Genomic DNA, 12,775 nt, shown 5'->3' with positions numbered 1-12,775 from the left:
CAGCGTCTTGTGCATGACACATTTTGTGTGGTGATGAATCTTTTTTGACCGCAATTTCTTCTGAAGTCCGTAGTACATAGGTCCGACTTCCACAGATGATGCGCCTTCATATTTCAAGACTAAAATTGTTATCAGCCATTTGCAAGGATCCAATGTAGACGATTTCCTCGACCACCTTGAAGGTATCCCTGTCTATCGTAGCACTGCTTTCCAGGCGGGCCCTGCCGCGCTCGGTTCCGCCCACAAGCATGTACTTTGTCTTTGACGCATTCACCACCAGTACAACTTTTATTGCTTCACGTTTCATGCGGGTGTACAGCTCTGCCACCTTTGCAAATGTTCGGCCGACAATGTCCATGTCATCGCAATATTGAACCACAGGCACGAAAGACCATCACCTTGTTTTAGTCCCCGGTGCGATTCGAAAGAACTGGACTGTTCGCCCGAAATCTTCACACAGTTTTGCACACCATCCACTGTTGCTTTGATCAGTCTGGTAAGCTTCCCAGAAAAGCTGTTGTTATTGTTGCCTTGTCGTATGCTGCCTTGAAATCAATGAACAGATGGTGCGTTGGGACCTGGTATTCACGGCTTGATAACTTCCCGCGAACTCATTCACTAATGGTGACAGACGTCGAAAGATGATCTGGGATCACTTTGTAGGCAACATTTAGGATAGTGATAGTGCAGGGATTCTTTCACGACTTATGGAGGGATTCTTTCGTAAATTATGGAGGGATTCTTTCGCGAATTCTGGAAGAATTCTTTCGGAATTTCAGGAGATTCCTTCAGAATTCTAGAGGGATTATTTTGGGAAGCGTGGCAATAATTCTTGAAGGATTTCTTCTTGAGTTTTGCGGTGAATTTTTCGAATCCTTGAAGGACTGCGGTATATAATTCGGGCCTGGTGGCCTCACAACTGGATCTCAAACAACGAGCTCCATCGTCGTTGTCACCAGAGGCAGATAGCAACAGAAATTCGTGATCGGAAGTGGGGCTGGGTCGGCCACGTAGGGGCGGAAACGAAATCTGTAAGCAAGCATTAGACTGGAACCCAGCGGGACATCGCAGCAGAGGCAGACCCAGAGGCTCATGGCGGCGAAGCCTCAATAAAGAAATAAAAGAAGTCGACCGAAATCTAACCTGGCAACAGGTTAAAGCGATAGCCGGGCATCGCTCAGGATGGAGATCTTTCAAGTCGGCCCTTTGCACCACCGGAGGTGTACAGGATCCATAAGTAAGTAAGTGAAGGACTCCTTTGGAAATTTTGGAGGGATTCCTTTTTGATTTCGGCAGTAATTTATTTGGGAGTCCTGAGTGAAAAGTGGCCTTCCACAAATTACGTAACGCTTTAGGGGGAGGGGGTCAGGCCGGTCAGGCCGAGCGTTACGATCCAAACAAAAACAAACTTTCATGCAAAAAAGTGGGATTGATTGTTATCGATCAACCCAAGTAGCCAAGCCATTAAAAAGATTAGTCATGTCTTTTTATCCGGAACGACGATATCTCTGGGTTCGGTCACGAAGAGTTTGGGGCCAAGGTTTTGAATATTAGGATATTAGTGTATCGTATGAAATGAGAGTTGCCATATTGTCCCATTTAAATTACATTATCGACTCACGTTAGAATATCCACAATCGAGCCCAATTAAATGAGTCGATTGTGCTTATTCTGCGTCGTGTGTGACTCGTGAAAGGAAGATATAGAATATTATTAAGCTCGTTTAGTGGAACGCATTCACTGTCATAAGACGAGTTTAGTGTTCAGTGTCTCGTATTTGACTCGACATAAAGAAGACAATTGCAATTTATTAATTACTTTATTCACCTATAGAGTAGAGTGGGGCAAGAGTACGCACTTAGTTTTCAATCGATCATGTTCTTGCTTGTTCCTACGCCTTTTTTCGGACATCTTGTTGGCTTCGTTGATAGCCTTCATCAAACCTTCACCACGAAGCGCAGGACCCAAGCATTCCGTACGTCGGATCAACAGACGAATTACAAGATTGGCGTTCTCCTCAACGCTTTCATCGTTGACCCAAACACAGAAGCGCAAGAAATGTAGATAGCGTTCGATAGTCTGTCAATAAGCTTGACCAACGGCCTAAAATTAGAGAGAGCGGTCGTTAGTTAATTACTTTCCGAAATTCACGCAGCTGATACTTACAAGAACATATTTTTAATGGAGACGCCGATCGGATCACGATTGTACACAAGATTAATCTCAACCGTCAACCTGCAGTCGACAAGCGGCTAATTAACTTAAAACTAGTAACGACCTAGTCCCATTTGGAGGTTTGCTTGTGGCTACTAAAAGGTTAGCGGAGAACAGCTTGGTCTCCGGTTCCAACAGAAATATGTGGGAGATCTCCTTTCCTTAACAGGCGAAGCGAATCCTAACCGTGGCCGTATCGGCAAAGCATCAAACGAACATTCCTTGTGATGCTCCTTTTTCCAGAGGCGTCAGAATAAAGTCTTCCAAATAAAGACAAAAAAAACTATGAACAAACTGTTCCTGCAGCCTTATCCTGGCTAATTCACCCTGCAAAACCGTTGTTACCACGGCACTAAATTCCACTTTTGACTCGGAAGCCAAGCCAAGTCCATCGAAACCGAACGCGTTCCAATCGGACGTTCATCAACCGGTTGAGTGTTTCTGCTGGCAGCATCATCCGCGGAAGTCCTATAGTAACCGACTCATGCATCCGATGGTCCAATTTCTGATGAATGAAAAACGGTCGGCCGCAGCTCTTCACGTTGCAGACGTATTTCCGGACTCCTTCGTGATTTGATTTGACGTGGGCCCAGGGCTCGATGGGGGCTGTAGTCGTAAAGTATGGGACTCATACGGGCACTGGAAATTGTCTGCTCTCTGTCGGGTTCGCCTTTTGTCACCTGAATGTGTGCTTTAAGGTTTCTTTTCGAGCAAAAGCGCACTGATACATGGTCATCTGCTGCAGCTTCCGGTGAGCGCCAAACCCGTCTAACGCGACGTACACGAATCACAATCGGCGGAACAGACGTTGCTTTAATTGGAGGCAAAATCGCTCGCCGCATTCGTTGCAAGTCCATGATTTGCCGAGCTTCAAGTCGCATAGTTTGGTCGGTGGCGAAGGTTTTGGTGCAAACAATGTGTGCAACGAATCTGGTTGGATGTGGATCCTATGGTTGTGATAGATCGCGCGGATGTGGCGATTCAAACGGCTCCAATTATTGGTGGTTCTGGACTGCGATCTCACTTTATAATTTCAACAGAACTTATGACCAGAGCAGAAGAAAAACAAAAACAAAACATCGATGCTGTCAGTTATGCGTGCACGGTAAAATAATCATGCGGAAACTGATGACTGACAGCGTCTGGTTAGTGTCTTTTCAGTTGTATACCAGAGACGATGGTATTATATAGAGACACGCGGAAAGAATAAAAGCAATTCTGGCTTCACGGCCAGTAGACAAAAAAATTCTGTGCGATCGGCAACATAAAAATTTGTGAGAACTTGAAGTGACTCTCAGTGTGAGCAGTTATTTCGTTTGCTCCAACTACATATTTTCTCTTCTTTAGCACCATTTTCTTATATTCAATAATAAATATGATTGAATATCAAATATAAATTTGCTATGAGAACTCTAAAAACATCTTAATTTACTGAACTTTTCAAACTTTTTTTATAATTTCTATAATGTTGATTACAATACCTATCATGCATTTAGTATCGATTGGTAATGTTTGTTTATTTTGCTCGTTTGGTACCGCGTTTGACGGCTCGTTTGGTACTTTCGGCTTCACTGTTTGCGGGTCTCTATCTATAAACAACGTCTCTGTTGTATACCTAGGACTCCTACACACCGATTGAAACTTGAACGCAACACGGGAAAATAATAACCCGGACCGAGTGTCTGGTCCCGGTTAATAGTACCTGGCTGTGCCTCTCTTCGTGTGGTCTACATTAGCGAAAACGACAAAGCAAGACAAGGAAAGCTGTTCGTTCTCGACTTCTTTCAGACACACGATGTCTAGGCTTTGGCTACTGATGAAGGAAAAATATTTTAAGCTCTGATGAAGGTACGGAGCGCGTTGAATTTCGTGTGGTTCGTGATGGTTCCGATGTTTACCGAGGCGAGATTGTACGACGTTTTGGAAGAATCCACGTCCTGCTCGTCGACACCATCGTCGCATCGCTGATTCTTGCCGAGCGGGCGCCCTCGGCTTCGACCGCTTCTCGTGGACGTTGTTGAGTCATCCGTCTCGAAGGTCGAAGCCGGCGGTTCGGCTCTGCGAACAAGTCGAAATCGCAGGCTACTAAAGTTACCCCGGTTTGCCTTGGTTGTGTGCATAACGATGACAACAATAAGCTTTTGCATCGGGATGGAAGACACCATCCGCGCGATGCTTGCAACGGGCTGGCTTGCTGGCTGTTTTTTTTACGAAGACGGCTCCCTAGCAGCACAATCCTGACCATTTTGGTTGCAGCAGCTCGAATGTGACTAAATTCGGTTGTATAGAGGTTACAGAAACTTTTGTGCAACATGTGTGCTGTTCGTGTTCGTGTGCAGCGATGCTGGAGGTGTAGCGTAAGAGCTCTGACTAACTGGTTTGGAGATCGGGGGTTTCGACTGCTCGTCTTCTTCGGTGCTTGTCGGTGCTCAGTTTGCTTCGTCACTGCTCTTTGCAGTGTTTGCAGGAGGGAACCTGACCCTTGTAGTGGATATACGCTTGCTGGCCATAGTCGTGACCCACAAATCGATATTTCGACCAAATACCGAGCGGATTTCACCGAACTCGAAACCATTACTCGACGTCAATTTAAGCAGCGAGACCACTTCCCCGAACGCACTGAGGAACTCGACGATCTTCTCCTCGGAAACTCTTTCTGGCAAATCGTGCACCTTCACTTCAACACTTCCATCTTCCATCGTTATTCGCAACTTGTGCTTCTTCCCCGCAATATCCACTTCATGTTTTTCATCGTGTTCGTCCACGATTTTTTGTGCTAGTGTCAGATCATTGACCTTGACGAACGCACATTGTTCACCGCGGTGTCACTGGAGTCTCACAACATCTTCTTTCTTCAGTCCTAGAAATGTGCGGCAAAAGCCATGCACCTTCTCGAAAAACTGTTTCACAGGGAAGTGCGAGTAATCTATACGAAAAGTATTTTCTCGCCTCATCGCGATACACTAAAAGCGCGCGACGCGGCACGGACGGATAAAAAATAAACCACCGGATTTAATATGCTTGGCTTACGGAGAACGCAATCAAAAACAAGTCTGCTTGTCTCAGAACCTGAGCGGGTATGATATAGTTGATTAAACAGAAAATACAAGTAACATGTAACAATCATCAATGGACGAGGACAGCTTCCCTGGGAAGCTTACCAGACTGATCAAAGCAACGGTGGATGGTCTGCAAAATTGTGTGAAGATTTCGGGCGAACACTCCGGTTCGTTCGGACCGCACCGGGGACTACGACAAGGTGATGGACTTTCGTGCCTGTTGTTCAACATTGCGCTAGAAGGTGTCATGCGGAGATCCGGATGTAACATCCGGGGGACGATTTTCAACGGTGTCAGGCCATTAGGCCGAAGGCCATTTGGCCGAAGGTCATTAGGCCGAATGGACATTAGGCCGAACGGTCATTAGGCCGAATGGCCATTAGGCCGAATTAGCAAAAAGAAGCAAGAAGTGAAAAATGAGAAGTTCTATCTTCGCCTCACCCCTTCTTCCTTGTCCCTTCTTGAATCTTCCTTCTTCTTTCTTCCTTCTTCTTCCTTTCTTCTTCCTTCTTCCTTTCTTCTTCCTTCTTCCTTTTTCCGTCTTCCTTCTTCTTTTTTCCTTCTTTCTTCTTCCTTCTTTCTTCTTTCTTCCCACTCCTTTTCTATTCTTTCTTCTTCCTTCCGTTTTCTTCCTTCTTCTTTCTTCCTTCTTCCTTCTTTCTTCTTCCTTCTTTCTTCCTTCTTCCTTCTTTCTTCCTTCTTCCTTCTTTCTTCCTTCTTCCTTCTTCCTTCTTTCTTCTCCCTCTTTCCATCGTCCTTCTTCATTTTTTCTTCTTCTTTCTTCCTTCTTCCTTCTTTCTTCTTCCCTCCTCCTTCTTCCTTCTTCCTTCTTCCTTCTTCCCTCTTGCTTTTTCCTCCTTCCTTCTTCCCTCTTGCTTCTTCCTTTTTCTTTTTTCCTTCTTCCTTCTACCTTTTGCCTTCTTCCTTCTTCTTTTCTCCTTCTTTCTTCTTCCTTCTTTCTTCTTCTTTCTACCTTCTTTCTTCCTCCTTCTTTTTTATTCTTTTTCCTTCCTTCCTTTCTCTTCCTTCTTCCTCATTTCTTCCTCCTTCTTTTCTATTCTTTCTTTCCGTTTGCTCCCTTTTTCTTTCTTCCTTCTTCCTTCTTTCTTTCTTCGTGCTTCTTTCTTCTTCCTCCTTCCATCATCCTTCTCCCTTCTTTCTTCTTCTCTCTTCTTCCTTCTTCCTTCTACCCTCTTGCTTCTTCCTTTTTCCTTCTTTCTTCTTCCTTCTTCCTTCTTTCTTCTTTCTTCTTCCTTCTTTCTTCTTCTTTCTACCTTCTTTCTTCCTTCTTCTTTTTTATTCTTTTTTCTTCCTTCCTTTATCTTCCTTCTTCCTCATTTCTTCCTCCTTCTTTTCTATTCTTTCTTCTTCTTTCCGTTTTCTCCCTTTTTCTTTCTTCCTTCTTCCTTCTTTCTTTCTTCTCCCTTCTTTCTTCTTCTTTCTTCCCTCTTCCTTCTTCTTTCTTCTTCTTCCTTCCTTCGCTTTTTTTTCCTTCTACCTCCTTTCTTCCTTCTTTCTTCCTTCTTCCTTCTTACTTATTCTTCTTCCTTCTTTCTTCTTCCATCTTCCTTTTTTCTTCTTTCTTCTCTCTTCTTCCTTCTTTCTTTTTCCTTCTTCCTTCTTTCTTCTTCATTCTTACTTCTTCCTTCTTCCTTCTTCCTTCTTCCTTCTTCCTTCTTCCTTCTTCCTTCTTCCTTCTTCCTTCTTCCTTCTTCCCTCTTCCTTCTTCCTTCTTCCTTCTTCCTTCTTTCTTCTTCCTTCTCTCTTCTTCCTTCTTACTTCTTTCTTTTTCCTTCTTCCTTCTTCCTTCTTCATTTTTAATTCTTTCTTCTTCCTTCTTCCTTCTTCCTTCTTCCTTCTTCCTTCTTCCTTCTTCCTTCTTCCTTCTTCCTTCTTCCTTCTTCCTTCTTCCTTCTTCCTTCTTCCTTCTTCCTTCTTCCTTCTTCCTTCTTCTTTCTGCTTTCTTCTCTCTTCTTCCTTCTTTCTTTTTCCTTCCTCCTTCTTCATTCTTCATTCTTCCTTATTCCTTCTTTCTTCTTGCTTCTTCCTTCTACCGCATTCCTTCTTCCGTATTCCTTCTTCTTTCTTCCTTCTTCCTTTCTACTTCTTTCTCATTGCGCACTACTCACTTCTCACTCCCCAGTTCTCATTCGGCCTAATGGCCATTCGGCCTAATGACCGTTCGGCCTAAAGGCCATTCGGCCTAATGACCGTTCGGCTTAATGACCATTCGGCCTAATGACCTTCGGCCTAACGGCCTTCGGCCTAATGACCCAGCATCATTTTCAACAGATCCAAATTTATTTGTTTCGCGGATGACATGGACATTGTCGGCCGAACATTTGCAAAGGTGGCAGAACTGTACACCCGCCTGAAATGTGAAGCAACAAAAGTTGGACTGGTAGTGAATGCACCTAAGACAAAGTACATGCTTGTGGGTGGAACCGATCGCGACAGTCCCCGCCTAGGAAGCAGTGTTACGATAGGCGGGGATACTTTCGAGGAGGACGAGGAAATCGTCTGCCTTGGATCCTTGCTAACGGCTGATAACAATGTTACTAGTGAAACACGAAGGCGCATCATCTGTGAAAGTCGGGCCTACTACGGGCTCCAGAAGAAACTGTGGTCAAAAAAGATTCATCACCGCACCAAATGTGTCATGTACAAGACGCTGATAAGACCGCTAGTCCTCTACGGACATGAAACATGGGAAATGCTCGAGCAGGACTTGCAAGCACTCGGAGTATTCGAGAGACTTAGGACCATCTTTGGCGGTGTGCAAGAAGACGGTGTATGGCGGTGAAGAATGAACCCAGGTCTACGACGAACGTAAATGAATGAAATATCGATAGAAAAATAGTAATGAAAAATGCTCAATTCTACCATTATTTAGTGCTACATCCAACATAAATGATGAATGACTACTTGTCAGTGACAAAATAATCGTATTTGAATTTTACTTGAAATATATGTGTACTAATTCGATACGAGCAGGTATCGATACTTTTAATTCGATACTTCGAATACTTTAAAGTAAAAGTATCGGTACCTTAGCGGTATCGTTTCATCCCTGCAGGTTCTGCATAATAACCTTACAGAAACTGTATAACATTTTGGCATACATAGTTTAAGAATATTTTAATACAACCAACTTGGGTCTCCAGTAGCCTTGCGAGAAAAGGCGTAGGATTGCAAATCCGGAGATGGCGAGTTTGATTCTCGGTCCGGTCTAGAATGTTTTCGGGTGGGAAACTTTCTCGACACCCTGGACGTAGTGTATTCATTGTACTTGCCACATTAAGCCATTGAATAAGAAGAATTAAAAGAAAAAGATTGAAATATTACAATTTTGTATTATTTTTATGCAGTATCTGTAGATATGGCTTACATTTTTTGTATTACTTAAAACCTTGCAGAATTGTATGTATCAAGATTTTATACAATAATTGTAAGATTTGTTTTTTGGGTGCTTTTACTGTTCCACGTATCTGTTATTTTTTAATAGAATATGTAATGAACGCGAATCATCAAAACTCTTAATTAGAGGAGAATATGCCCTTGCGCCGATTTTCTGTTACAACCGCGTATGAATCGTACGATGGAACGGGTGAAACGCAAGTGAAATGCTCCTATTAGTGTATTATTTATTTATTGTCAATAAGTTTGGTATCCGTTTCTCAAAGCATAAACATAAATTGTAAAGCAAGACAACAAAGACATCATGGCTGTAAAAGCTCTACATACCAACCAGCAATAACCACATTTATTTCATTCTCCCGCCAGGCACGTGACACGGACGCACTGACCGGAGCCGGCACGAGTGACAAGGATTCCAAACCATACCTCAGCATCGCCTATGCTACGGGCCCTTCGTACGATTCGTTCTACCAACCGAGCGAGGGTCGTGTTAATCCGCTCGCCGTGCTGCAGGGCACCGCAACGCAGAAGGAACAGACATGCAGCGCTGCCGTACCAATGAGCGAGGGCGTCAACGGTGGGGAGGACGCTTCCGTCTACGCTACTGGGCCGTGGGCGTTCATGTTGTCGGGTGGATACGAGCAGAACTTCATTGCCCATGCCATCACGTTCGCTTCCTGCATTACGGACGTTTGCGGAGGAGCGTCGAGCGTTGTGGCTTCTACTGCCGTTTTACTGCTGGCTTTGATGGTGCGTGTATTTGTTGATTAATGTATTGCTTACTACAACAACAGGAGACCACTGCATGCTAATCCACTTGAAGAAGCAAAACCCTAATCCACTCTAGTGAATTAAAATGATTGTTATTTAGTTTATCTTTCTGACCTAACAAATTCCACTTTCTATTCCACTTGATATTAAGTTTTAGAAATCGTTCGAATTAAATCTATTGTACTTAAATCAGAAAATATATTATTTGAAATTATAATGAAACTTTGAAGCATTCTGTAGATGACTGAACAAAAATATGAGTAATGCTAATGTTCATATCGAGTTATCACATGCTTGAAAAGACGGCAAGCGAAATAAAAAATGTTCATAATAATATGAAAGCAATATAACGCAGAAACCGCATTTATCTTTGAAAACAAAAAATTAAACCGCAGAAAAGGAGGTATTGTCTGGAATCTTAGTCAAGTCTCCAAAAATGAAAATGCACAAAAAAACAACCGCACCCAAATCTTTTCGGAGAAGATGAAGGTAGAAAGCGGAATATTGCCAAAAACCTGTTCCCTGCGGTTCGAAAACTGGTAGTCCCACTCCCCAGTTAGTCGTTTGTAATCCCTTTTTATCTGCATTCGTCGACAAGCGAGACAGGCCACCCGAGGCAAGCGGACGGAGAACCAGACACGTATATTGGCTGCAGTTTGTATTATAGCTCCGCCCTACCTCCAGCAGCAGCATTGCATGTCACACCAACAACAAAGGCAAAGGCAGACAAACATCCGAAGCCAGCCGTGGCCAAGCAAACAAGTACCAGCTGTCGCTACGCTACCCAAAGCCAAATAAGCTGAAGGAAGCAGAAAATAGTAATAACGATAAAAGAACGACTCCTGCTGCAGTGATGTGTGGCGATGAAGCGAGGGCAGGCTATGAATGCATGAAACATGATGACGGTACCATCGTTCGAGAATGTGCTCCGCACTCCTGCTGCTAAGTGATGGATCAATTCATGCATCACTAAAAACTATACTTTATCCACCTTATACCTAGTAATTCTACTTTTCTTGTGATTAGATAAATGAGCTTATTTACTCACTCTCTGGCCTATCCTAAATTGCGTCAAATCCAACTCTATTACGTTAAAAAGAAAACAATCCAGAAACTAAGTAAAACAAAACTACTGCACTAATATCAGTCGAGTGTTATTTACAGCAAACGGAATCCTAATTTTGGTGCAATCATTATATGGTGACAATCCAAGTTTCAGAAATGGTTTTAAAACGTTGTTTGAGTCTGAAATGAGAAATCAACAATAAATTCATCGATGTTTCTAAGGAATCAATCTAGAAAGTGCGATTGGGTCATTGCTCTCACAGACAGTATGGAGGTCGGATGACAAAATCAACCAAATCGGGTATTTTATTATGCAGTTCTCTTGTCCCTATCCTCTCCTTCCCGCAATGAACAACCTTTAAACTATAAATTAGAATTTTGTAGTAAAATGAAAAACAGTACCTACCAACAATTCTCAACCGAAGGGATATCACTATAAATGTATTGACTATCAGATTATATCAGAATTTGAGCATGTTTGGGTGAAATCATACATCGCAGGTGAAACACACGTGTTTGCCTCGGTGTATTTTCCACCTGACCATGCTTATAAAAGCACGTATGAAAGTTTTTTCCAATGTGCTGAACAAATTTTATCACAACTCCCTCCAGAGGTTAAAGTTCACATCTAACCAACGCAATGCCGATTTCATTCTGGACTCTGAAAATGAAAGTATTCTACTCCCAGTCGTTGGGGACAATGAAACATTGCAATTTATTTTCGATTCAACCTCTAAACTTGGGCTTAATCAAATTAACCATATAAAAAACAGACAGCAATGCTATTTGGACTTTTTATTAACTAACGTATATGAAGATTTCTGTGTGACTGAATCATTAAATCCATTGTGGAAAAATGAAGCGTTTCACACAGCAATAGAATATTCTTCATCCACGCCCACCAAAGACCCAACGACTATGAGTACGAGGAAGTCTTCGAATACCATTCAGCAGACTATGAAAGAATTAAACTAAGATTAAATAGTATTAATTGGCAGTCAATTATAAGGAATGAAGGAAACATCGATACTGCTGCATACACTTTTAACGAAACTTTACAGCAAATAATTAAACAAGAAATTCCACTTAAGAAAAAACGACGACAAAGAGATACAAAATGTCCAATCTGGTACAACAGTCAAATAAAAATTTTTAAAAATCGCATGCAAAAAGCACATAAAATCTACAAGAAAGAAGAGAATGATCGAAACTTAGCGAAATATTTGGAAATCTGCGACCAACTGAATCTAGCCATCAGTAACGCACTTGAAAAATATAATTCAAAACTGAGCTTGAAATAAAGTCCTGTCCAAAGAACTTTTTCAATTACGTAAAAACAAAATTAAAATCAGACAATTTCCCTTCTGTAATGCACCTCGACGAAAATGTTAGCGATAGCTCGAAAAAAAAACTGTAATTTATTTGCCAATTTTTTCCAAGACATCTATACTACATTTTCGGAAGAAGATCGCGATCGCGTTTTATCCAGAATTTTTTAGAGATGTTGGTGTAAATCAAATTCAAGTCCAGGAAATTTTCGACGCTTTAATGAACTTGGATGCCTCGAAAGGACCTGGCCCGGACACGATTCCACCAGTATTTATTAAAAAAATAGCAAAAGAACTCACTACTCCTCTATATTGGCTTTTCAATAAGTCTCTGGAATCTGGAATCTTCCCAAAAATATGGAAAAGCTCTTTTCTAGTACCAATATTTAAATCTGGTCGAAAATCAGACGTACGTAATTATCGTGGCATAGCCCTTATCTCTTGCATTCCAAAACTTTTCGAGGCAATTGTCAACGAGAAGCTATTTTTGCAAATCAAAAACAGAGTAACTGACACACAATACGGCTTTTTTAAAGGTCGCTCGACCTCAACAAATCTTCAATTCGTAGACTTTTCATTGAATGCAATGGATAACGGCAACCATGTAGAAGCTCTATATACGGACTTTAGCAAGGCATTCGATCGCATTGATATACCGATGCTGCTTTTTAAACTACAGAAAATTGGAATTGAACCACGACTCCTGAAATGGCTTGAATCATACCTAACTGAACGCCAACAAATTATCAAATTTAATGGACACAAATCAAAACCAATTCAAGTCACTTCGGGAGTCCCTCAGGGCTCTCATTTGGGCCCTCTTCTTTTTATCTTGTACGTAAACGACATTTCCTTCATTCTGAAAAACATTAAAGTGTTAATTTATGCTGATGATATGCAGCTCTTTATGGAAATAAGAAA

The 12,775-nt window shown here is 42.1% G+C and overlaps 1 protein-coding gene across 1 annotated transcript in view; it reads left to right on the top strand.

Moving 5' to 3' along the window:
• Positions 1 to 10,113, top strand: part of LOC134211323 (membrane-bound alkaline phosphatase-like) — a 66,185-nt gene extending 56,072 nt beyond the window's left edge. Inside the window, exon 7 of the mRNA XM_062688083.1 lies at positions 9,057 to 10,113. Coding sequence (XP_062544067.1) covers positions 9,057 to 9,461 — 405 coding nt within the window. The 3' untranslated portion in view covers positions 9,462 to 10,113. The remainder of the gene's footprint in view (positions 1 to 9,056) is intronic.
• Positions 10,114 to 12,775: the final 2,662 nt, after the last annotated feature.

Source organism: Armigeres subalbatus, chromosome 2 (genome assembly GCF_024139115.2).
Source record: "Armigeres subalbatus isolate Guangzhou_Male chromosome 2, GZ_Asu_2, whole genome shotgun sequence".
Classification (NCBI taxonomy): Eukaryota; Metazoa; Arthropoda; class Insecta; order Diptera; family Culicidae; genus Armigeres; species Armigeres subalbatus.
This window is presented reverse-complemented; position numbering and strand designations above follow the sequence as displayed.